The sequence below is a fragment of the Amblyraja radiata genome, chromosome 18, assembly GCF_010909765.2.
Source record: "Amblyraja radiata isolate CabotCenter1 chromosome 18, sAmbRad1.1.pri, whole genome shotgun sequence".
Lineage (NCBI taxonomy): Eukaryota > Metazoa > Chordata > Chondrichthyes > Rajiformes > Rajidae > Amblyraja > Amblyraja radiata.
In genome coordinates this window covers 7566373-7591658 of record NC_045973.1, presented here as the reverse complement: position 1 = coordinate 7591658, position 25286 = coordinate 7566373, and the positions used below count along the sequence as shown (strand labels likewise).

At 39.5% G+C, this 25286-nt stretch overlaps 2 protein-coding genes across 2 annotated transcripts in view; one reads left to right on the top strand and one right to left on the bottom strand.

Moving 5' to 3' along the window:
• Window positions 1-15107, top strand: part of lrig1 (leucine rich repeats and immunoglobulin like domains 1) — a 59797-nt gene extending 44690 nt beyond the window's left edge. Inside the window, exons 10-19 of the mRNA XM_033036666.1 lie at window positions 2620-2691; window positions 3471-3542; window positions 4676-4839; window positions 5796-6116; window positions 7277-7558; window positions 9236-9673; window positions 11166-11312; window positions 11853-11996; window positions 13166-13414; window positions 13675-15107. Coding sequence (XP_032892557.1) covers window positions 2620-2691; window positions 3471-3542; window positions 4676-4839; window positions 5796-6116; window positions 7277-7558; window positions 9236-9673; window positions 11166-11312; window positions 11853-11996; window positions 13166-13414; window positions 13675-13856 — 2071 coding nt within the window. The 3' untranslated portion in view covers window positions 13857-15107. The remainder of the gene's footprint in view (window positions 1-2619; window positions 2692-3470; window positions 3543-4675; window positions 4840-5795; window positions 6117-7276; window positions 7559-9235; window positions 9674-11165; window positions 11313-11852; window positions 11997-13165; window positions 13415-13674) is intronic.
• slc25a26 (solute carrier family 25 member 26) overlaps window positions 14983-25286 on the bottom strand; it is a 125500-nt gene continuing 115196 nt past the window's right edge. Inside the window, exon 10 of the mRNA XM_033036667.1 lies at window positions 14983-15246. Coding sequence (XP_032892558.1) covers window positions 15150-15246 — 97 coding nt within the window. The 3' untranslated portion in view covers window positions 14983-15149. The remainder of the gene's footprint in view (window positions 15247-25286) is intronic.

Below are 25286 nucleotides of genomic sequence, written 5' to 3'. Positions count from 1 at the left end.
ACACTTATTAGATTACGGGACTTAAATTTTACAATCCAACATTTTTATCAATGACACTCTTGACTGGAAGAAAAACAATTAAAAAGGCAATTTTGAAGAGCAAAGGTGTTGAGAGTCTAATTTAGTTATACCAGAGTCAAAGGATTTATGTTGTGGAAGGTGGTAAGAATAGTCCAGAAATTAGGTGTCTGAAATGAGAAGAGATCCAATTTAGATAGGATCTGGAAAACATAGATTACAAAACACTACCTGCAGTTAAATCCCAGTATGATTCCCTCACGTTGAAATCGTTATGACCATCCAAGTAAAGCTGTGATTCAAAGTGCACTACATCCAATGTATTTCTCCATATTTTTACCAACAAAAAAAACATATGTTTGCCTCCAACACAAAAAACTGATTGTGTCACTTTTTCTAGTGAGTGGAATGAGTTCTGTGGAGGTTGTGCCCTGTACAACCCAGTGAACAAATCCCTACAGTTTTCAATAATTCAGCCTCCGTCATCTTGCAACATTTTCAGTTCCAACCACTGTGCTTTCGATGCTCCCCACCTCATACCTCACACCTACTTTCAAGCCACCAACTCTACAATGTCTCGTCATAACTTGCATCTGACATGACAAAAGCATGCAGCCATGGCTCAAAATTAAAACTTCATATTTAAATCTGAGTCCTAATCGAGTCAAGTTATTATATTGTCATATACATAAAGGTGCAATAAAATTCCTTGTGAAGTTCGTAGAATACACACTGTACATAATAGCGATGGATACAATGCTAAATACAATAACAAATTGAAATTGGCAAAGATAGATTAGCCATGGTTGATTTCTGTGTAGACTTGATGAACTGAATGGCCTAATTTTGTTGCTTTAATTTACGGATTTATGGCGCCCAGGATTATAGTGCAATCTGAAGTCGTGCAAAAAAAAAAAAAAGAAGCCACTCCAACGGAAGAACCAAATAAGGCAGAGTTTGGAGTAAGAGAATGTGGTGGTGTCCCTGGGAAGGGGATGAGAAAGAAGTGAATTGGTCAGAAGTTTGATAGCAGTGGGGAACTATTCTTAAGTCAAGACGTTCACGTTTTCAAGCACCTTGTATTTTCTCCCAGAAAGTAGAAGAGAAAGAAGGGAATAGTCGGGGTGGCAGGCATCCTTGACAATGCTTCAGCCTTCCTGATGCATGTCTTGAACAAGGGATGGATGAAAGGAAGTGACAAGCTTATGTGTTGGACTAGGTGGTGTTCACCCCTCTCTATAGGTTCAGGTGGTCAAGAGCAAAGTAGTAGATGGAGGTCCAAAGACCAAGAGTTTACAAATAAGTTTATTCAGTATTATGGCGTTGCAGGCTGTTGTAGTCACTGAATAGCATCCTGATGTAGGTGTTTTTATTGTCAAGATGGATCTGAGCTGAATGTATTGCAAGGACGATGGCATCCTCCGTGGAACTATTTTTCCACTGTACAACTTGCAAGGGGTCTAGGTTGTCCTGAAGAGTGATACAGATGTGGGGAAGTCACTTTCCTTGGGAACTGCAATGAAGGTGGTTTCCTTGAGGCAGAGGGGGGCAGTAAGGGTTTGTAGTAGGCTAATTAGCAGTAGTTACATCCATGATGAAGCAATTTGTTTGTTAAACATCCAGTGCAAAGTGTTTTATGAAATTAACTACCAGCCAACAATATTAGCAATATTGCTGGAAGAATGGAGCCAAAATGTTATATCAATCAGAGAAAAACATTGGCCGTTGGAATCCCCAATATGTGTTTTTTTTTTTTCGGGATTGATATTTGCAATTGTAATCATTATATGCCATTTAATTGTAATATTTGTAATATTTTTTACTGTTTATCTTGCATTCACGAAAATACTTCTGCCGTTCTTTCGGTGTTGATTACACTTGCATGTACATGCAAGAATATTGAATATGGTTCTTGTATGAATACACTGGATGTAAGATTAAAAAAAACTTACTTCTGAGTTGAGACGCAGGGGGTCAAAATTCTCGCACTTTTACTGCATTCATACTTGAAGCAGCCAACTATCTACAGGCTGAGGAAAAATTACCTGTGCCAATCAGGGCAGTTTGAAATGATTTCCAGAAAAGGGAGACTGTTTCACGGGGGGGGGGTGTATGAATCCATGTGATCCCAGCATTCCAACACAATTATACAGCTTAAAATAGTTCCACGACAAAGTCTCACTTGTTTTTGCCGGTTTACAGGATGTAGTTAGATTGTGAGTTTAGTGTTTCTAGGGTGCTTGAGAAAGGCATGCAAGTACAGGAAGTAATGCAAAAGGCAGTGAATGTGGCCGAGGGGTTTGGAACTATACAAGCTCTCTGTCCAGTCTAATGCTGGAGCTTGCAGCTGTCGGTGCATTCAATCATACTCGTTATGTTGCTGTTTATTGGACAGTTTTATTTTACTAAGCTCATTTCTTTAAGTAGTTGAAACTGTATATAATGTGATCAAACTAAGTTTGATTTTGTATTTGCAATTCATTATTTTTTTTGTACAGAGCAGCATAGCCCCCCCTATCGAACTTCATATTGTTTCATTACCTGATTTGGCTTGACTAATTGTTCAATTTCTTTTTCCATTTATATGTTTGAAAACTGTAGGACACTGTTTGGAAACAAGATCAAATCTGTGGCCAAAAAAGCTTTTGTGGGGCTGGAGGCCCTTGAACACCTGTGAGTATCCAATAGTATATTGAATTAGCAGTTTGCCAAGAGTGGCTGCTTTAGGAGGCGGCTCGCAATTTAATAGCTCTTTGTAAACTGAGAAGAAGTTGCATTTTCAGAGGCCATCTGCTGCTTTCTCGTTATAGGCTGCTTAAACTTTGGCCCTATTTTTGTTTTGCCCTTAAGGCATTAAAGGAAAAATCCAATCTCTGAATAACTTTGAATTTAACACACGCACAGACGCACCCTTCAATATCTTAATGTTGCTACCTCAATTTCATTATTTTTTCCCCCAATAATAAATAATTACTCAATATATTTCTTGCTGATCTCGAGAGATCCTTGGAAATCTTGCCAGGCTTCTTGTTTGTTCTGAAAATTAAAAATATTTAGACTTTTAATGATCTAATTGTCTTGTAACTTTGGGAACACAGTATTGTGTGGTATTATGTTCCTGATTTTACTATTTTAAATGTTTTTTTTCCCCATGCCTTGATATAAAATAACCAGTGTGAATTAATTCCATTTTTTAATCTCCTTTCTGTTAAGTTCTGACTACGATACAATACGATAGAACTTTATTTATCCCAGGAGGGAAATTACATTCTTTATCATCCTTTTATATTTATAAATCTAAATGATGTACTTTATGGGGTAGTTTCTGAAAGGAGATGAATTTATCAAATATTGGTACAATTTCAAGTTAATTTACAGGTTCAATACTATGAATAAATTTGTTCTACCAGATTTTGTGTGTGTATGAACTACAAACAAATTATCCGTTACAGAAATCTGGGGAATAATATGATCCGATCTATTCAAGGAGAAGCGTTTTCCAGAATGAAGAATCTAAAGGAATTGTAAGTAAATAATCAGTGCTATACTATCTGAGGGTAGAGGTTTTGTTTTGAACATAATCTTCGAACTTTAGACTGGGTGCAAATTGCACTGCTTTTCTAAATTTCATTTTATTTTGCTCTGCTTAAAATACTACATCCAGAATGAAGATGTGATAAAGAACATTCAATTTTAAAATCACAAACCAATCCTAAATACAAAGCGCAAGGGAAATCTGCAACATTTGCTTCTTAGAAGCTATGTTCATTGCCCTCTTTTGTTCAGATACATGCAACATCTTTCAGAACCGTAGAAATTGTGGCACAGGAGGAATAAATTCAGCCCAGTGAGTGTAGGAGCCATCCACTGCTCCCAATACCTTCTTTCCCCATAGACCTGAAAATTATTCCCTGTATACTGCCTATCCAGATATCTTTTGAAGGATGGATTTATTCTGGTTTTAGAATCATGGCCAACAATAAATTCTAGGCCCTACATAGAGGTTTTTTTAATAAACTTTTCTATGCATTCCTTTTATGTAGCATGTTAACATTTTTTAATCTATTTTCGTGTTCATTGAACGATCCACTAATGACAACAGCTTCCATCTTTACCTTTGTATAAACTAATAATTCTAAAAAATCTCCGTTCAAACTTATTTTCTTCTAGAACAACCGCAAATTTTTCAGTGTAATCTTATAGACAAAACCTTCACCCTTGAAATTATTTGTGTAAATCTTTTTTATACTTTCTACACGACCTTCAGCTCTTTCCTCTTGTATGTTGCCTCTATATAATTTTGTGCAGGTTCAGTGTAAACATCGAAAGTACATGGGATCCAGGAGGTAGTGCCATTCCTCAACGTGCCCTCCCATATTCCTCATTTTAAACCCTTTAACCTGCCCGTCTATATCTTAGTTTTTCTGCCAAAGCATTACTGTATTCAGCTGCAGAATACATTGCCTATTGTATTACTTTATTAAACTCATCATCGAACTTCCAATTTTTATACCATGCAAATTTGGAAATGTTATTAAACTGTAGGCAAATAAAATTCATAACCATATACCCAATGCCTTTGTATTTACTCGGATCATGGTAATATCAGATTACATTATTCAAAATGCTTTTACAATTAAAACATTTGTTTCTACAGATATATGAACTGTGATAGTTTTTTGTGTGATTGCCAATTAAAATGGCTGCCACAATGGCTCTTAGGAAGAGATTTCCAATCAAATGTAGTTGGCACATGTGCTCATCCAGAATCACTAAAAGGAAAAAGTATCTTTATTGTGCCTGCAGAAAGTTTTGTTTGTGGTAAGTTATTCTTCTTAATTATTTAAAAAATGATTATTCTGCTTCTGTCATCAGGTTATAAATTAGATTAATTTGGGAAGCTGATACAGAGCTGGTTAACTTGTGGCTCAAGAGTCGAGAGTAATTTATTACTAGATAGAATAATGAAATTCTTACTTGCTGCAGCACAACAGAGTATGTAAACATAGTACATAACGGGAGAAAATAAATCGAATGTATTTCTTTCTGGTGATTTCTTTACATTCAGTTAGTTTAAAGATATGAGCCTATTAAAACTAATATTAATTTACACTGCATGAATCTGTATGATTTATTTGAGATGCATTCTCACACATTTTAGTTTAATTTATTGTCAAGGTAGTGGAAACCTTTAGTTGCGTGCTAACCAGTTAGCGGAAAGACAATACATGATTACAATCGAGGCATCCACAGTGTACAGATACAGGATAAAGGGAAGAACATTTAGTGTGGCTGACTTATAGAGTGGTGTTAGAATGGTCGCTGAGGCCAATATAGGGATCTCTCTTGGTAGGAAGTGTCATCGAAAACTAGTGACCTCATGACAACAAGTGACATGGCAAGCTTGCTTTGTGAGAATTGCAGGCAATAACCGAAATATGCCTGCTATCTGCCACAAACATACTTGCAGGTCCTGATAAAAGTATGGGTTATAACTTCTAGAACATGTTCACTAAGGTTATGGCTTGCAAGAGAAACAAGTGGTTTCCTCAATGGTTTATTGAAACAAACATGTAATCACATGAAGACAGATCTGCAATCCTATTTTTTTGATTGGCTTAGCTATGTCCACAAGACAATGATTTTCATCAAAAAATATAACACACCATAATAACCTCTGATCTCTCCATTCCACCTGCCTATCTGTAATAAAATATATTGTAACTTTATTAATTTATGTTACTCAAATTTGTTCCTCTACATGTTTACTATTGCAGATGACTTTCCAAAGCCTCAGATCATTGTTCAGCCTGAGACCACCATGGCTATGCTTGGCAGAAATATTCATTTTACTTGTTCAGCTGCAAGCAGTAGCAACTTCCCAATGATATTTGCCTGGAAAAAAGATCACGAGATTCTACACAATGCCGAGATTGAGAACTTTGCACACGTTCGGGCAAAGGATGGTGAAGTAATGGAATATACCACCATTCTTCATTTAAGAAATGTGAAATTTTCAGATGAAGGAAAATATCAGTGTATGATAACTAACAACTTTGGCTCGACTTACTCTACTCGAGCCAAGCTTACAGTTAACGGTGGGTACAAGCAGGATATGTACTTGAATTGTTCATTTAACTTGTTGCGACAAATGGTTCAAGATGGTGACACACCAAAAATCTTCAGTTTATTCTAGCTTTGAACCAAAGATTTACAAACCAAAAAACTGCAGATGGTAAAAATCTGAAACATAAACAAAATAATCTAGCATGTTAAACAACATCTATGGAGAAGGAAACGGAATTACACCTTTTCAGGTTGATAACCACCTGATTTTAAATGTCATTTTGCAATCTGAAACGGCCCCAAATTTCTATACCATTGCAGTTGACAATGCATTTATAATAACTTCAACACATATTCCAGCATGCACTGGAAGCATAGAAATTGTTTTGTTTAGTTTAGAGATACAGCGCGGAAACAAGTACTTTGGCACACCAAGTCCGCATCGACTAGCGATACCCACACATGAACGCTGCCCCGCGCACACTAGGGAAAATGTTATATTTATACCAAGCCAATTAACCTACAAACCTGCAAGTCTTTGGAGTGTGGGAGGAAACCGAAGATCTCGGAGAAAACCCACGCATGTCACTGGGAGAACGTACAAACTTTGTACAGACAAGCACCCGTAGTCAGGATCGAACCTGGGTCTCTGGCGCTGTAAGGGAGTAGCTCTACTGCTACACCACCATGCTGCCCACTTCACTACTGTGCCGCATATGTGCTATTATATTTTACGCACCGATTGTGTCAATTACCTATGTTATGGTTTAAAGTGGCATTGGTGGTCTGTTTTAACTACTGTTCCCTTAAGGATGGGTCTTGTCATTAATTTGAAGTATCATGGTCTTGGCTATTGTTGCCACTGGTGACCAAATATAGATCTTCCAGACCACTTATCTAGATGTATTTGAATTGCAAATACATGTATTTGGGTTGTAAAGGCACAGGGGAATTTGCAATGCAAACACTCGCTATCATTCCAATAAAATCCCAAGTATTCGTGATGTCCTTGTAAGATAATGTCGCCTATACGCTAAAATAAACTTTCATTTGAAATAAGTAAATGGGCCCAAAATAGATTTGAAGGGAATGCTCAGCTCCCATTCATGTTGCTTATTTTAAAAAAAAAAGACAAAATTGCACTTTGAGAAATATTTTCACTTGGCTTTATGGTAATATTTTATATTTGCAGTGTTGCCATCATTTGTTAAAATGCCAAGAGATATAACTATCAGAACAGGAGCCAATGCTCGGCTCGAATGTGCGGCTACTGGCCACCCTGCTCCACAGATTGCATGGCAGAAGGATGGCGGGACAGATTTTCCTGCAGCCCGTGAAAGGAGGATGCACGTGATGCCTGAAGATGATGTTTTCTTTATTGTGGATGTAAAAACTGAAGATATGGGAGTTTACAGTTGTACAGCTCAAAATATTGCAGGGGCAATATCTGCTAATGCATCCCTCACAATATTGGGTAGGTGGATTCTGTTTATAGCTTTTTCAGAATTGTCCAATCGAAATATATTGTGTTGCAAAACATTAATTCATGATTAAAAAATAAATACTGAAGCAGAGATGACCTCGTGGGAAGTTTCTTTTTGTTGTGGTTAATTCCGAATTTTTGACCGTAACTAGATCTGGTAATCAGATTTAAATTCCTATATTGCTGACCATAATTAAAATCTGAGAATAAGAAACAGTACTTGTAAAAGTCGGTTTGCATAGTACAGAGTCTGTAGTCATTCTGCTGTTCATGTACATGTGAATGGCGAGTCCTCTTTGTTTAGTGGATAATTAGTGTATCCATGCTCCATGTTTTAAGACAAAATAATTGGGCAACATCCATGGCTTAAGATGGAGCAGGCCCCCTGTGATTACTGTTAGAATAATGAATGGTGAGCTTTGTAGTCTTGTTATTACTACAATGTTCAGGGTTCCTTCCCCAGTGTCTTCACAATCCCACCTTCTACACACCCACCCAAATCTCCTAGAACCTAGAACACTGCTGCTTGTGCCTTACCACAAGTTTCATTCATCATAATTTAAATATCTGATCTTGCCTTTTAATGCCCAGCACCTTTTTCCTGAGGTGTATTTGTTTGGTTCTTTACTTTTGCTTTAGTCCCTTAGGCTCAAAATCCAGGATTGCAACAAGGTAAAATACCAAGATCTTGATAACGAAACTGAATGAAAACATTAGTTTTGTCCATCTGTACCTTGGGTTTCTTACAATATTATTGAAGCCACAACAGACTTATTATTGAAGCCACCGAAACTTTAAAGCACTTATCAGCAGTGAACCTCTGGAGGTTAAAACCAAACTCCCAAAAGATAGAAAATATTCTGAAACTGGAGTACACCTAAAGTTACTGTGCTTCGGCATCTCTGCATCAGCTTTGAATTTGTGGCATCTTGCGTGGGGTGGGGGGGAAATATCTCAGTATTTACTTGCTATTAATATAAATACATTTCTACATGCATCACGTCTGATTTTACACTGAATGTTCACCCTGACCCTTTGACCCTATGCAATCTAAGAGGTTGAGTGAACCATTTGTTACTGAACACCAAACCAATCGTAATGTTGAAATGAACGGTGTTTAATTATGTTAGTTATTTTTTCAATTAAATATCATCTACATAGTTTGCTAGAAAGTTGCTGAACTCATCCTCTTACTGTTGACAATGCATATAAATTAAGACTATATCCCTTCAGTTTCATATTCATAGTTTCATAATTTGTGATTGCTTATTTTTCTTGTCAACATATTTATTTACTTTTATGTTTCATATTTTAAAATGGAGAAAGTAAAATTGTGAAGTTAATACCCGTCTCAGGAATTGTTGCAACCCATACCGTTCACATTAAAAACATCTTTCTTGAGCTGGTTAAAATGAATAGAGGTCTTGCCTACCACTTCAGCTACTAATATGCTGGTGGCCTTTGATTTTTTTTGTTTCTCTGTCTCCAATTCAAATGCATCAAATGTGTAGAAGTAAGATGCAGTTATAGTAATAATGGGGGGACATATAAATGCTGGGGCGGAAGCTTTAGCATAATTTCATACAGCTTTTCTCAAATTAGAATACGTGTAAATTGAGGTACGTGCGTGAAGTTCAAGTGTTTTACCACTGCATTTTGTATTTTTAGAAACTCCATCATTGATTTATCCGCTTGAAGATCAAACAGTAGTGATTGGGGAAACTATTGCTCTGCAGTGCATGGCATCGGGAAGCCCTTCTCCACGAATAACCTGGTTAAAGGGCGATGAACCCCTCGTGGTTACACAGAGGCATCACTTCACGCCTGGAAACCAACTGCTGATCATACGGAATGTGGTGTCGGACGACGGGGGCAAATATACATGCGAGATGTCCAATCCACTGGGCACTGAACGAGCTCACAGTCACCTCAGCATTTTGCCGTCGTCGGCTTGTGTGGTGGGACGAAACAAACAGGATGCAACGATGACCGTGGGCATTGTCATCATTGCAGTGGTCTGCAGCATTGTCATCACCTCTCTGGTTTGGGTATGCATCATCTATCAGACCAGGAAGAAGAGTGAAGAATACAGTGTGACAAATACAGGTGCGTGCGGCACTTACCACTTTATCTTTGAGTGATCCACTAACACTTTTAAGCATTATTTACTGCATGTTAAATGTAATCTAACAGTGGTACATGGTCCTGTTTCCAGAACAATCCTGCTGTCAATTTATTAGATTCTACAGTTTCATGATTCTGGAAAATGCTGCTGTTTTCCCTGTCCAATTAATTTTGTACAGATTTGTGAGTTTGCCCTTTGCCAAAAAAACGTTGGTAAGCAGTTTATTGTGTAATGTCAGACACATGTTAAGTCCCAGCTGGATATCTGTTTTGCCTATACCCATTCTCCACATATGCAAGTGGTTGACTTTCCAACTTTTATTGGAACCTTCACCAATCTGCATCTTTTTTTTTAACAATACTAGTGTTAATTACTTGTGGGATTCTGCAGCATCCACCATTCAAAATGTTAACTCTGGGTATATTGTGTTGTAGCGAGCATTTTACAGTCAAAATAAGTCTTGAAACAATTGCATTAAATGATGCAAGCACCCATTTAGTTAGTCTCTAATTTGTATATTAATGCATGAAATAAGGTTAAAGAACTTGAACTAATAACCTGTGCAATCTGGTAGTTTCTTGAATCATTTATTAACTTTCAGAATCATTCATTATTATGAACATTTTCTTGGGCGCCTCCATTTGAAAGAGGTCATAGGGATGGTTCCATTGCAAATAATTTGCAGTCATCTTGGCTTTCTATGAATTCTCATAGCTGGCAACCTTTCCACAGTCACCAAAATCATACATAATATTGTAACGGCGAACTTGATTATTGTTTTGCTGCAAAAATGTGGATTATTGTACCAAAGAGTCAATATTTTGAGTCGATTACCTCATCAAAACTCTCTTCTATCACTTTGAGATTCTTGCACTCTGGACGACTTTTAGTTCAGTCTCATTCTGCCGCAGATTTCCCTTCTTGAGCTGTGCTACTTCAAAGGTCCATATGAAATATATCATGAGCATCGACCACATTCCAAAATATTACTTTTATGGTTTCTGATTTTTAAAGCTGATTTCAGATTCCTAAATTGGTATATTGATGTTTTAAATTTAAGTGTAAATGAAAATCAAAAACCTGCAAATGATGGAAGCACTCCGCAATAGAAAGTTATCAGCTTGCAATAACCTTATTTTTCCCCCCTTCCCAGTTTTGAAGAAGGTTCGTTGATTTGAAACATGAACTGTATTTATCTCTCCACAGATGCTGCCTGTCCTGCAGAATGCTTCGGGCATATTCAATTAAAATTTAAACTTTAGCTTGTTAGTCTAAGAAACTGATGCAACCACACACCGTGGTTCTGAGAAGCAGATATAATGTTAATATACTTAAAAGTTTGGACAGATTTTGATAAAGACTTTCCTAGGAATTAAATTTAGGGACAGTCTATAATACACAATTGACCTCAGTGGAAGTGTGACCTTGTGCCTGACATGCTTATTTTAACATGTTTTTGTGCATACATTGCAGATGAAACCATCGTGCCGCCAGATGTACCCAGTTGCCTCTCCTCACAAGGAACACTCTCTGAACGCCAGGATACTTCTCTCAGGGTGGATGGGAGCAGCAATTTGCAACTAGCAGCAGCAATGCCCAGCAGACATACAGAGAGCAATGGTATAATTTTGATTTTTAACCCCCCCCCCCCCATTTTTATTCTGCAGCACCGATACTTCATTTAAAAAAATATTCCTGCAAAATAGTGCATGAAGCTCAGTGCACAGTGAAAGGTTTATGATTAATTGGATTTGGAATTGGCTTATTGACAGAAGACAGAGGGTTGTGCCAAAGCCGGGATTTTTACATTCCCAGGTGCTACTAGGTAGCAAAGATTGCCTCAATATCTAGAGCTTCATCAGTTTTATGATTCAGGTGTTAAGAATGGGTGGTGAATATGAGCTGGTTTTATTTAGTCTAATTTAGAACCTGTCATTTAAATGTTGCTCAGGCATTTGTTACCCCCATTTCACATTTTGATGCCATGTTCTTTTTTTTGTAACATTTCCCAAATCTATTGCTCTCTGCAAAAGATTGTCTAAATTTCAATTCCACCATTTTCATAAGACAGTGGTATTTCTGATGACTACATATGTATCTAGATTGTTAACTATGAGCGTTCATTCAGAGTGGGCAAAATCTAACGGACTATAATTGCAGGTATATGTCGGACTGATGCTGGAAACTATGCAGATGTGGACAATCACAATATTTCCTATTGGAAAGCAAAGCATTGTGTTGGATGCAATATTAAAGATAGATGTAAACATGCAACAGAAGGAAGACTGTGCCCAGAAAATCCAGGTATGTGTTTAGCTACAGTTTCAAAATATGCTGCAGGTATTGACTTGAATTTTTTGAGTTTACAGTCATTTTTTGACGAAGGAGAGTAAGCTGAGCAAATTTAGAAATGGTTTGCAAAAATCTAACAATTGGATCCTGGATTTTGATTTGAGTATTAAAGCACAGGCAGTTCTGGAGTTAAATATTCCTCGACAACCTTGCTTTATTTGCTCCAAACATTCAATGCCAGACGTTCTTAGCCATAGGAACATTCATTATGCAGAACCTTGTCCTTTTGGGCAAAGTCGATGGAACATCTTTGGCGGCATGGGCTAGTTGGGCCGAAGGGCTTCTTTGGAACTATGAGTCTATGATTATTTGTATAAACGAATAATAGTTCCTCAAATTCAGAAATTGGTTAAAGCTGTTTACATGTGTATCTGACTTTTATTAGGGTGCAGAATGTTTCAATGAAATATTCTTCCAGTATAAACGCAGATTAATCATCCCTTGCTAACAATTATTTTGGGTTAAATTGGACGATCTTTTTGGTTTTAAGACATTTCCCTGCAACCATTAGACTTTGCTTCTAAAAACAGAAAATAATGGACTCCCGACTGTGAATTCAGACTATTATTCAGTTGATGTATGGTTTGATCTGATCCAGTTTCTAAAACAACTTTATATTCAAGGCTGTGTGCAGTAGAAATGAAGGGGAATTACAACACGTAGAAGATTATGATCATGCCATGATCATATTGAATGGCGGTGCAGGCTCGAAGGGCCGAATGGCCTACTCCTGCACCTAATTTCTATGTTTCTATTATGGAAATAGGGAAATGATCTGAATGCTTGAGTTATATCATGTAATATTTGATTTTCAGTAAATATTAATTAAAATTTCCAGTCGTTCTGCTGAAATATAACTTGTTCTGTTTGGGTATTTGTAGGCTGAACAAACGTAATGTACATCTAATGAATGTAGAAATTGTTATAACTATGCAGAACTATCTCAGAGGGAGTATCTATTCCGTACCGGCAGATTTGTATTGATGATGACTATCCAATGCATATTGTGTTCATATCAAACTATCATGTCAAATGTCTACTTGTTGGAAGCACTATAAAAGTAGTTTCAAATCAATACCTGCATACAATGATGTAACATATTGTTTTGTTTGATTGAATAGGTTTGTTTGATGTCCAACCCATAGTTTGCATGGATCAGTTTGATAATGCCAACACTTCAAGCCCTTATGGAAGTACGGATTATTCTCCTGAAGATGCTAAAGGACAGAATATAATCAATGGAGGAATTTTTAATCATCCATGCAATGGGACTTTCAGTAGCATGAAGGAAAGGCAAGGGCCTGTTTATCCCAGCAACCACGATAGGATGCCCCAAAATCTACAGGTTGTAAAGATTGTTGCCAATAAAGGTAATATTTAGTCTTGGTTCAAGTGTGAAAAAACAATAATAGTTTTGCTTCTAAAGTTCTTTCACGATAATAAAAGTTATAATGTAAATTAAAATGTTTCGGTGGAATAAAGACAAACAATTGAAAATATGGATTTTCTTATGCAGTTTATTAAGTAAATAAATAATGGATTTTCTCTGAGATTTACATTCATCTTGATATTATAATTCTTAACTAGTTCTGCCAGGTTTTAAACTTTTTAAACTTGTCTAATTTTTCAGGTACATCTTTCCAACCTGTGCAGTTGACTCAGGAACTTCACAATCCTGAACATCTTCCATCTTTGGAGGCCTCGGGCAATCCAGCATTGTTGTGTGAGAGACCTCGAACTTTATCGCGCAGTGACTCTGAAGTTGACACCAAACAGACTTTGCTACTTAATGGGCAGTTGCTACATTCATGAGACTTCACCTGAAAAGCAGAAGTAGTTTGCAGAAGAATGCAAATGTACACCTGTGCACTGAAAATGTTGTCAGCTTTTTGTTACTACCTCACCACCTTTAGCTACCTCTCCAAGATGAAGAGATGTGGCAGGACACAGCTTGTATAGGGGAAGACCTGTACGAGCGTTCTTTAACTGTGTATATACATTTTTTTAAGCTTCCTTGGGAAGAATTAGTAGCTCGGCAATTTACTTGCTTCTGAAGCGTGTAAATGCGGGGAATAATAATGTACAAAGGAATGTTTTGTTTTATATGTTTGTATATAAGAGTTTCTTATGTATCTTTTGCAGAAGATATTTTAAACCTATTTAGTGCATGAATAACATGAACTTTAAGAATTTTTGAAAACTCGTTTGGTTGCTGTTTTTAAATTTTGTAAAACCCTCTGGTGCCTTATTACAAGAGGTTATAATGAAAGTAACATTGCTCAGATAAATCTACTTACCTTTGTTCTAAATGGCTTGTTACAATTAACGTCGACAAAACTTCTGGGGATTGCACACATTTGATAAAGGATCTAATTTACCATAGGCATTTTTGGAGTTTAAAAAAACATAACTTTTCAGTAGCAGTTACCCAAGTTTCCCATAGAAATATTTCAAATTACAGAAAAGTTACCCAGAGCAGCATGATTACAGAACTCAAACATGATAGCAGAATTTGTATTGTCACTCACTATCTGCCAATGGGTCACTGGTAAAAGTTGAAAATGCATCTTGTTTATAAACTACTTGTTTGTTCACTTGAAGTCTTCTCATGAGCTGTTGAGCAGTATCCTTCCATATGGGTAATTTGAGAAATTGCTAGACTGTGTCAAGCAAAATGGCATTTGAGGTAAATACTGCTACAATAGTCTGAATTTGCAAGTTTATTTAGAAATTATGAACGCTGCACAATTTGGAGATTGAACTAAGGATCTTTAGTGTGCAACTTTATAATTTAAACCTGATAACTTACCCTTGCCTACATATTTCTGTTGAAACTGCTTCAGAGACACCAAGTAAAATGACTATGTCAGTATTTCCTTTTATATGTTACCAGAAAGGACACGGCAAAGCTGCTTAATGGAGGCAAATTGAGGAAGTGTTACTTTTCTGCACAAATATTTATTTATACAATTTGCTAAAAAATATACATATTACAGAAATGTAAAATATAGAAATGTCTAACAAAATAATTGAAGGTTCTAATAAAAATCAATTTATATTATATCCATGCTAGTTCCGTGGTATTACAGTGAATTTCTTGACACGTTATAGTAGCAGCTTGTGGACTTTATCATATGTTCCTAAAAACAGAAAGCCTCCAAGACTGATCCATGTGACTCTGGGTATAATGCCTGAAAATAAGCTGTGAAAGAGGGGGAAAAAGATTAGTGTTTTATTTGCATTTGTTAAAAATGAATTTAGCAGTATACGCGCTATAATACTCAAACATCATGACTGTCGTTACAACTATTTTCTGTAAAGCCGTAAGTTATAAACTTGTAAGATCTAGTTCAGGGCTAAAACACATTTAATATTGTATTCAGCAAAAAAAGATGCTGAATACTAAACTACAGCAATGTGTAATCACCAACTGCACAAATATGATAACAAGGTCCGACATGAATGGTGTAACCACTTTATAAATACAAAATGCTGGGGTAACTCAGCGGGAAAGGCAGCATACCAGTTTATATCTTTTGTTTTCTTGGACACAATTTGTTGCACATGCACAATGCTGCAATAATATTTTCAAAATGATGGTATAGAATGTTTTTTTGCTTCTTTAACATAGCAATGGTACAATGTATTTAAAGAAAGCTAGACCCAAATAGCCTTCGCTGTGACCGGTAAAAAGCGCATGCTCATTTCAACTCCTTCTTACATAGAAACAGAAACATAGAAATTAGGTGCAGGAGTAGGCCATTCGGCCCTTCGAGCCTGCACCGCCATTCAATATGATCATGGCTGATCATCCAACTCAGTATCCCGTACCTGCCTTCTCTCCATACCCTCTGATCCCCTTAGCCACAAGGGCCACATCTAACTCCCTCTTAAATATAACCAATGAACTGGCCTCGACTACCCTCTGTGGCAGGGAGTTCCAGAGATTCACCACTCTCTGTGTGAAAAAAGTTCTTCTCATCTCGGTTTTAAAGGATTTCCCCCTTATCCTTAAGCTGTGACCCCTTGTCCTGGACTTCCCCAACATCGGGAGCAATCTTCCTGCATCTAGCCTGTCCAACCCCTTAAGAATTTTGTAAGTTTCTATAAGATCCCCTCTCAATCTCCTAAATTCTAGAGAGTATAAACCAAGTCTATCCAGCCTTTCTTCATAAGACAGTCCTGACATCCCAGGAATCAGTCTGGTGAACCTTCTCTGCACTCCCTCTATGGCAATAATGTCCTTCCTCAGATTTGGAGACCAAAACTGTACGCAATACTCCAGGTGTGGTCTCACCAAGACCCTGTACAACTGCAGTAGAACCTCCCTGCTCCTATACTCAAATCCTTTTGCTATGAAAGCTAACATACCATTCGCTTTCTTCACTGCCTGCTGCACCTGCATGCCCACTTTCAATGACTGGTGTACCATGACACCCAGGTCTCGCTGCATCTCCCCTTTTCCTAGTCGGCCACCATTTAGATAATAGTCTGCTTTCCTGTTTTTGCCACCAAAATGGATAACCTCACATTTATCCACATTATACTGCATCTGCCAAACATTTGCCCACTCACCCAGCCTATCCAAGTCACCTTGCAGTCTCCTAGCATCCTCCTCACAGCTAACACTGCCCCCCAGCTTAGTGTCATCCGCAAACTTGGAGATATTGCCTTCAATTCCCTCATCCAGATCATTAATATATATTGTAAATAGGTGGGGTCCCAGCACTGAGCCTTGCGGTACCCCACTAGTCACTGCCTGCCATTGTGAAAAGGACCCGTTTACTCCTACTCTTTGCTTCCTGTTTGCCAGCCAGTTCTCTATCCACATCAATACTGAACCCCCAATGCCGTGTGCTTTAAGTTTGTAAACTAATCTCTTATGTGGGACCTTGTCGAAAGCCTTCTGGAAGTCCAGATACACCACATCCACTGGTTCTCCCCTATCCACGCTACTAGTTACATCCTCGAAAAATTCTATAAGATTCGTCAGACATGATTTACCTTTTGTAAATCCATGCTGACTTTGTCCAATGATTTCACCACTTTCCAAATGTGCTGCTATCCCATCTTTAATAACTGACTAGCAGTTTCCCCACTACCGATGTTAGACTAACTGGTCTGTAATTCCCCGTTTTCTCTCTCCCTCCCTTCTTAAAAAGTGGGGTTACGTTTGCTACCCGCCAATCCTCAGGAACTACTCCAGAATCTAAAGAGTTTTGAAAGATTATTACTAATGCATCCACTATTTCTGGAGCTACTTCCTTAAGTACTCTGGGATGCAGCCTATCTGGCCCTGGAGATTTATCGGCCTTTAATCCATTTAATTTACCCAACACCACTTCCCGGCTAACCTGGATTTCACTCAATTCCTCCAACCCCTGCTATTTCCGGCAGATTATTTATGTCTTCCTTAGTGAAGACGGAACCAAAGTAGTTATTCAATTGGTCCGCCATATCCTTGTTCCCCATGATCAACTCACCCGTTTCTGACTGCAAGGGACCCACATTTGTTTTAACTAACCTCTTTCTTTTCACATATCTATAAAAACTTTTGCAGTCAGTTTTTATGTTCCCTGCCAGTTTTCTTTCATAATCTATTTTTCCTTTCCTAATTAAGCCCTTTGTCCTCCTCTGCTGGTCTCTGAATTTCTCCCAGTCCTCCGGTATGCTGCTTTTTCTGGCTAATTTGTACGCATCATCCTTCGCTTTGATACTATCCCTGATTTCCCTTGTTATCCACGGATGCACTACCTTCCCTGATTTATTCTTTTGCCAAACTGGGATGAACAATTTTTGTAGTTCATCCATGCAGTCTTTAAATGTCTTCCATTGCATATCCACCGTCAACCCTTTTAGAATTAATTGCCAGTCAATCTTGGCCAATTCACGTCTCATACCCTCAAAGTTACCTTTCTTTAAGTTCAGAACCATTGTTTCTGAATTAACAATGTCACTCTCCATCCTAATGAAGAACTCAACCATATTATGGTCACTCTTGCCCAAGGGGGCACGTACAACAAGACTGCTAACTAACCCTTCCTCATTACTCAATACCCAGTCTAAAATAGCCTGCTCTCTCGTTGGTTCCTCTACATGTTGATTTAGATAACTATCCCGCATACATTCCAAAAAATCCTCTTCCTCAGCACCCCTGCCAATTTGATTCACCCAATCTATATGTAGATTGAAGTCACCCATTATAACGGTTTTGCCTTTGTCGCACGCATTTCTAATTTCCTGTTTGATACCATCTCCAACTTCACTACTACTGTTAGGTGGCCTGTACACAACACCCACCACCGTTTTCTGCCCCTTAGTGTTTCGCAGCTCTACCCATACCGATTCCACATCCTGCAAACTAATGTCCTTCCTTTCCATTGCGTTAATCTCCTCTCTAATCAGCAACGCTACCCCACCTCCTTTTCCTTTCTCTCTATCCCTCCTGAATATTGAATATCCCTGGATGTTCAGCTCCCAGCCTTGGTCACCCTGGAGCCATGTCTCCGTGATCCCAACTATATCATAGTCATTAATAGCTATCTGCACATTCAACTCATCCACCTTATTACGAATGCTCCTTGCATTGAGACACAAAGCCTTCAGGCTTGTTTTTACAACACTCTTACCCCTTATACAATTTTGTTGAAAAGTGGCCCTTTTTGATTTTTGCCCTGGATTTTCCGGCCTGCCACTTTTACTTTTCACCTTGCTACCTATTGCTTCTACCCTCATTTTACACCCCTCTGTCTCTACGCTCACACATTTAAGAAACCCTTTCCCTTTAACTCCATCCTCCACTAGCCCATTCGACACCCCACCCCCCTTATTCAGTTTAAAACCACCCGTGTAGCAGTGGCAAACCTGCCTGCCAGAATGCTAGTCCCACACCTGTTAAGATGCAATCCGTCCCTTTTGTACAGTTCCCCCTTACCCCAAAACAGATCCCAGTGATCTAAGAATCTAAATCCCTGCCCCGTGCACCAGTTCCTCAGCCACACGTTCAGGTCCCGTATCTCCCTGTTCCTGCTTTCTTATTGGTAAAGGGCAGTACAAGGGCCAAATAGGTATTGGGAGTTGATGGAGATGCTGAATATTAACAGAGACATCTGGCGTTGTTGAGAATGACTTGTTAAAATGGGAACTGCCTCACATTTTCCATGATCTTGTGGACTGGAGTGTGGTCTACAGGGAGCAGCCTGGCAGAAGACCTTTGTTTCACAGCTGTTCTATCCGAGGCTGATTCTCTGGTGTGCTTCGTCAGACTTGCTCAGCCTTCAAACATTCGCACGTACAAGTGTTGCTTGTGATTTCCCAGTTATCCAACAGGTTTGGTGTGTTGTCAAGTCCAATACACATGCAATACCTACAGTGGTGTGTGTGGCTGAGGAAGGCACTCTTAATGTCTCACTTGGACAAAGACCATTCAACAGCTGCCAGTTATCGAGAGTTTTGCCATGAGCTTTTGTGCTTGGCAAAAATATGATGAGTGTTATGAGAAGACTGCTCCAAGTAATTTAGCAGCAGCAGAACTTTGTCTGAATCAGATTTCTCTCGTTTAGTTGCCTTTGCAAAAACATTGAAGACACTGAGGATCAGCCTGTCACTGGGTGATTGGCTGGGGTCATGTCCTCGTTGGCCATACTCAACTTCCAGGGTTGACTCCTATGCTCTCTGTATGACTGAAATATGCTGGTTTGGCTTTACAGTTAAGTGAGTTAGTTAAGCTGTGGAACTCATTGCCACAGAGGGCTGTGGAGGCTGTCAGTGGACATTTTTAAGGCAGAGATAGATATTCTTGATTAGAACGGGAGTCAAGAATTATGGGGATAAGGCAGTAAAATGGGATTAGGAGGCAGAGAATTGCGGAGTGGACTAAATGGGCCGAATGGGCTAATTCTACTATGAACTTGTGAAGTTCATTTCTCCTGCAGAGCCTCGGTCCTTTTAGATGGGAAAGATTACCCACAAAGCTGTCACTCCTAATTTGTTGTAGGTAGGAACTGCAGATGCTGGTTTAAACTAAAGATCGACACAAAATTCTTCTGCAGTTGTATAGGGCTCTGGTGAGACCACATCTGGAGTATTGTGTACAGTTCTGGTCTCCTAATTTGAGGAAAGACATCCTTGTGATTGAAGCAGTGCAGCGTAGGTTCACGAGATTGATCCCTGGGATGGCGGGACTGTCATATGAAGAAAGGTTGAAAAGACTAGGCTTGTATTCACTGGAGTTTAGAAGGATGAGGGGGAATCTTATAGAAACATATTAAATTATAAAAGGACTGGACAAGTTAGATGCAGGAAAAATGTTCCCAATGTTGGGCGAGTCCAGAACCAGGGGCCACAGTCTGAGAATAAAGGGGAGGTCATTTAAGACTGAGGTGAGAAAAAACTTTTTCACCCAGAGAGTTGTGAATTTATGGAATTCCCTGCCACAGAGGGCAGTGGAGGCCAAGTCACTGGATGGATTTAAGAGAGAGTTAGATAGAGCTCTAGGGGCTTGTGGAATCAAGGGATATGGGGAGAAGGCAGGCACGGGTTATTGATAGGGGACAATCAGCCATGATCATAATCAATGGCGGTGCTGGCTCGAAGGGCCGAATGGCCTCCTCCTGCACCGTTTTTCTATGTTTCTAAAATGCTGGAGTAACTCAGCGGGACAGGCAGCATCTCTGGATGGAAGGAATGGGTGACATTTTGGGTCAAGACCCTTCTTCAGATTTCCATGGGGAAATGAAGGGAACGAGTGATAAAAGCTGAGGGAGGGGAATGAACTACAGTAGTGCATATCTTTAATATTCTTAACTGGAACAGAATAACATCAGGACTATTCATTTTAAAACCCCTCAATGCTGCTGCAAAAAAAAACCTTCATCCAAATTTAGAAATTACTAAAAGAAAACGTGATTCTACTCAGCTAAGGATGATACATATCAAGTTGATCCTCTCGACTATTTTAAAACTGATTTCAAAATATTTAAATTGCATGCAATCTTCTGGAAAATCACATGTTGTGAAGCAATGCCACTGAAATAGAAGATTCAGGGAGAAAAGTTTATCTCCTCGTCTGAACACGGGGAATAAGAATGTTCAGAATAGTGTGGGTGTACATTCTCCACATTGATGTAGCCGTTTGTGTAAAAAGGCTCACGGCCTTCCCAAGGGCAGGTGGGAATAAATAATAAATGTCAACCTTGCAAGCATGCCAATACCCGAAGAAAGAATGCAAGAATGTTATGCAGCAAAGAAGCTATTCATCACATTTAACTTAGTTGTAGAATCACACACAGATACAGCAACGATGCATGCTCTTTGGCTCACAGAAACGCCACCAACCATCAGGCACCCAGTTCTTGCACTAATCCGAACCTAAAATCTTGTTCTCCCCCCCCCCCCAAACTTCTACCACTCATGTAAAGCAATCTATAGTGAGCAGGTAACCTATCTGCATGTTTTTGTGATGAGCATGGACGGGTGCACTGGGGAATGACCCACATGCTAAAGAGAACATGCAAACACACACACAGCATTGAAGGTCAGAAATCATCCTGGAATTGCTGGAGAGAAAAGCCACAGCTCTAAGCTGCACCACGGTTCTGACCCTTATAACCTTCCCCCCTATACTGCTTTGTTGGGGTTATGTATTTGTTTAGTTCAGAGATGCGGTGCGGAAACAGGCCCTATGGCCCACTGGGTCCGCGCCGACCAGCGATCCCCGCATATTAACACTATCCTTCACACATTAGGGCCAATTTTTACATTTTATCATGCCAATTTACCTACATACCTATATGTCTTTGGAGTGTGGGAAGAAACCGAAGATATCGGAGAAAACCCACGCCGGTCACAGGGAGAACATACAAATGTCGTACAGACAGCACCCGTAGTCGTGTTCGAACCCAGGTCCCTGGCACTGCAAGAGCTATAAGGCAGCAACTCTACTGCTGTGCCACCGTGCTGCTTATTGATAGGGTATTGATAATTTAATAGTACTCCATGGTATAACAATGCATTACTGTACCAGATGCAGCTGTTTTGTTGAGTACCGTTTACAGATACAGCAGGGAAACAGGCCATTCGGCCCACGCGAACAATGAGAGGAATAGATCGGGAAGATAGATACACAGGGTTCCTTGCCCAGATTAGGGGAGTCGAGGGCCAGAGGACATAGATTTAAAGTGAATGGAAAAAGATTTAATAGGAATCTGAGGGGTAACTTCTTCACACCTAGGATGATGGGTGTATGGAACAAACTGCCAGAGGAGGTAGTTGAGGCAGGGACTATCCCAATGTTTAAGAAACAGTTAGGGAGACAGGTACATGGATAGGACAGGTTTGGAGGGATATGGACCAAACACGGGCAGGTGGGACTAGTGTACCTGGGACATGTGGGCGTTGGGCCAGTTTTCACGCTATATCACTCCATGACTGACCAGCGATCACCCGTACATTAATTCTATCCAACACACTCGGGACAATTTACAGAAGCCAATTAACCTATAGGGAGACAGGTACATGGATAGGACAGGTTTGGAGGGATATGGACCAAACACGGGCAGGTGGGACTATAATCCTGCACGTCTTCGGAATGTGGGAGGAAACCGGAGCACCCGGAGAAATCCCACGCGGTCGCAGGGAAATACGTGCAAACTCCGTACAGACATCACCCCATGTCAGGATTGAACCCGGGTCTCAGGCGCTGTGAGCTATGTAGCAACTCTACCAATGCGCCACCGTGCCGCCCTCCCCAGCTAAAGGATGTCCTTTCCATAATTTCTGCCTGTGATAATTGCTTATGCAAGGAGCACCGTTTTAAAAAAAATAGCCTACAAACATTGCTCTAATGTCAATGCTTTAAGCTGAGATGGGCAATGTTTAAAGGAGATGCGCTGAGCAGGTTTTTTTATTTTTACAGTGTGGTGGGTGCTGGGGAGGGGGGTGTTGGAGGCAGATATATTGCCGTTTATTTCATAATCAATTAATAACTGTATTGGTGACTAATATTTTAAGATTGGAGTAAATGTTGCCAACAATGAGTTGAAACCTGTCCTTAATCAAACACACATATTAAAAAAATTAAAGCAACTAGATTTTTATGGGAACAGCTGGAGTTGATATTTAATCATGAAACATTGTTTTTGAAGGTAGATGGTTCAATAGTTCATCCACTTGTTTTGCTGGTTGTTTTTGGTTTTCAAAAAAAGACGTGGAGCTGGCAGATGGAAATAGTTTCAGGTTTTACTAGACACTAATTCCGCTGATTACTATAATTGTCGCTTTAAGGCACTGCAATTTGTCCGAGGCAAATCGTGGCCACATTAAAAATTGATTTGGACTGAAATGTGTCAAGCTAGTAAATGCTACCCACCGGTTACTTTTGGGTTATTCCACATGCTATTTCAAAACCTTTTTGCATTAACTAGGATCCTTGCAACATCAGGATGACATTATATGGCTTTTCCGAGCAGGCAAAATGATACCAAGGCAAGTTTTTGAGTCATTTCGGATCCCTGTTACCGAGTCTTCTCCATCTGTGCAAACTCTTAGCCACAGCAATCCACAATCTAATTCAGTCTAGTGCTGACCTTATTGCCCTGTAATCTCCTCAACCTCAGACATGCATCCAAATTTGCCGTAGAAAATGAAATTGCCTCAGCTTCAATCACTCATTGTGTAAAGCGTTGAAAGGTCCAACAATCCTCAGTGTAAACACATTTCCCTTCAACCCTATACACTCACAGAATGATAGAATTGCAATGGCCTCTTTTTCCCCTCTCCCAATCTTCAATAGCCCTTGACATCCAAGGTTGCTTGGACATGTTGTTCTTACTTTTCACCCTTATGAGAACATGTTGGCCCTGAACTCTTTTTTTCTCTTTTGAACAACTCCCACTTGTTGGATTTAGTCCCAGTCTACGTTTGTCAAGTGATGTCTTCAAGAGAGTATGTATGTATTATGTATGTAGATGTATTCAAGAGAGAGTTGGATATAGCTCTTGGGGCTAACGGAATCAAGGGATATGGGGAGAAAGCAGGAACAGGGTACTGACCACTGCCCAGTCCGTCATCGGCTCTGACCTCCCCACCATCGAAGGGATCTATCGCAGTCGCTGCCTCAAAAAGGCTGCCAACATCATCAAAGACCCACACCATCCTGGCTACACACTCATCTCTCCGTTGCCATCGGGAAGAAGGCACAGGAGCTTGAAATCTGTAACATCCAGGTTCAGGAACAGCTTCTTCCCCACAGCCATCAGGCTATTAAATACAACATCAAACAAGCTCTGAACAATACCAGTCTATTATTATTGCATGTTATCTGTTAATTTATTGTGTATATCTGGTCTATGGTTTATAGACACACTGAATTTTTATCTCCTGTTCTGTATTACATTTACATATTCTGTTGTGCTGCAGCAAGCAAGAATTTCATTGTCCCATCTGGGACACATGACAACAAAACTCTCTTGACTCTTGATTTTGGGTGACAGCCATGATCATATTGAATGGCGGTGTGGTGCTGGGCCGAAGGGCCGAATGGCCTACTCCTGCACCTATTTTCTATCTATGTCTATGTCTTAAGATTTTGATATCAACCTTTCCCCAATCCAGAACCTTAATTCTATGGACACGAGAAACTGCTGGCATTTAAAACAATGGAAAAAAACAAGCGCTGAAGTTACTCAGTGAGTTAGGTAGATCTCTGAAGAACATGCATAGGTGATGTTTTGGATCGGGATGTTTTATGAAGAAAGCTAGAACAGAGAGGAGGGGCAGAACAAAGGCTGACAAGTTGATCTGCAGATGTGTGGATAAAGACTAGAGATGAGAAGGCAACAGGATGTGGGATAAGGAGATGAGTGAATTGTGAAGCAAGTGAGCGGGATGTAGTCTAGTCTAGAGATACAGCGCGGGAACAGGCCCTTCGGCCCACCGAGTCTGTGCCGACCAGCGATCCCTGCACATTAACACTACCCTACACACACTATGGACAATTTTTACATTTATACCAAACCAATTAATCGACAAACCTGTACGTCTTTGGAGTGTGGGATGAAACTGAAGATCTCGGAGGAAACCCACGCGGTCACGGCAGAACGTACAAACTCCATACGGACAGCACCCGTAGTCGGGATTGAACCCGGGACTCTGACATTGAAAGTTCTGTAAGGGTACAACTCTACCGCTGTGCCACTGTGCCGTCCAATTTAGTTGGAAGGAGAAATGGGATTGGGATAATGG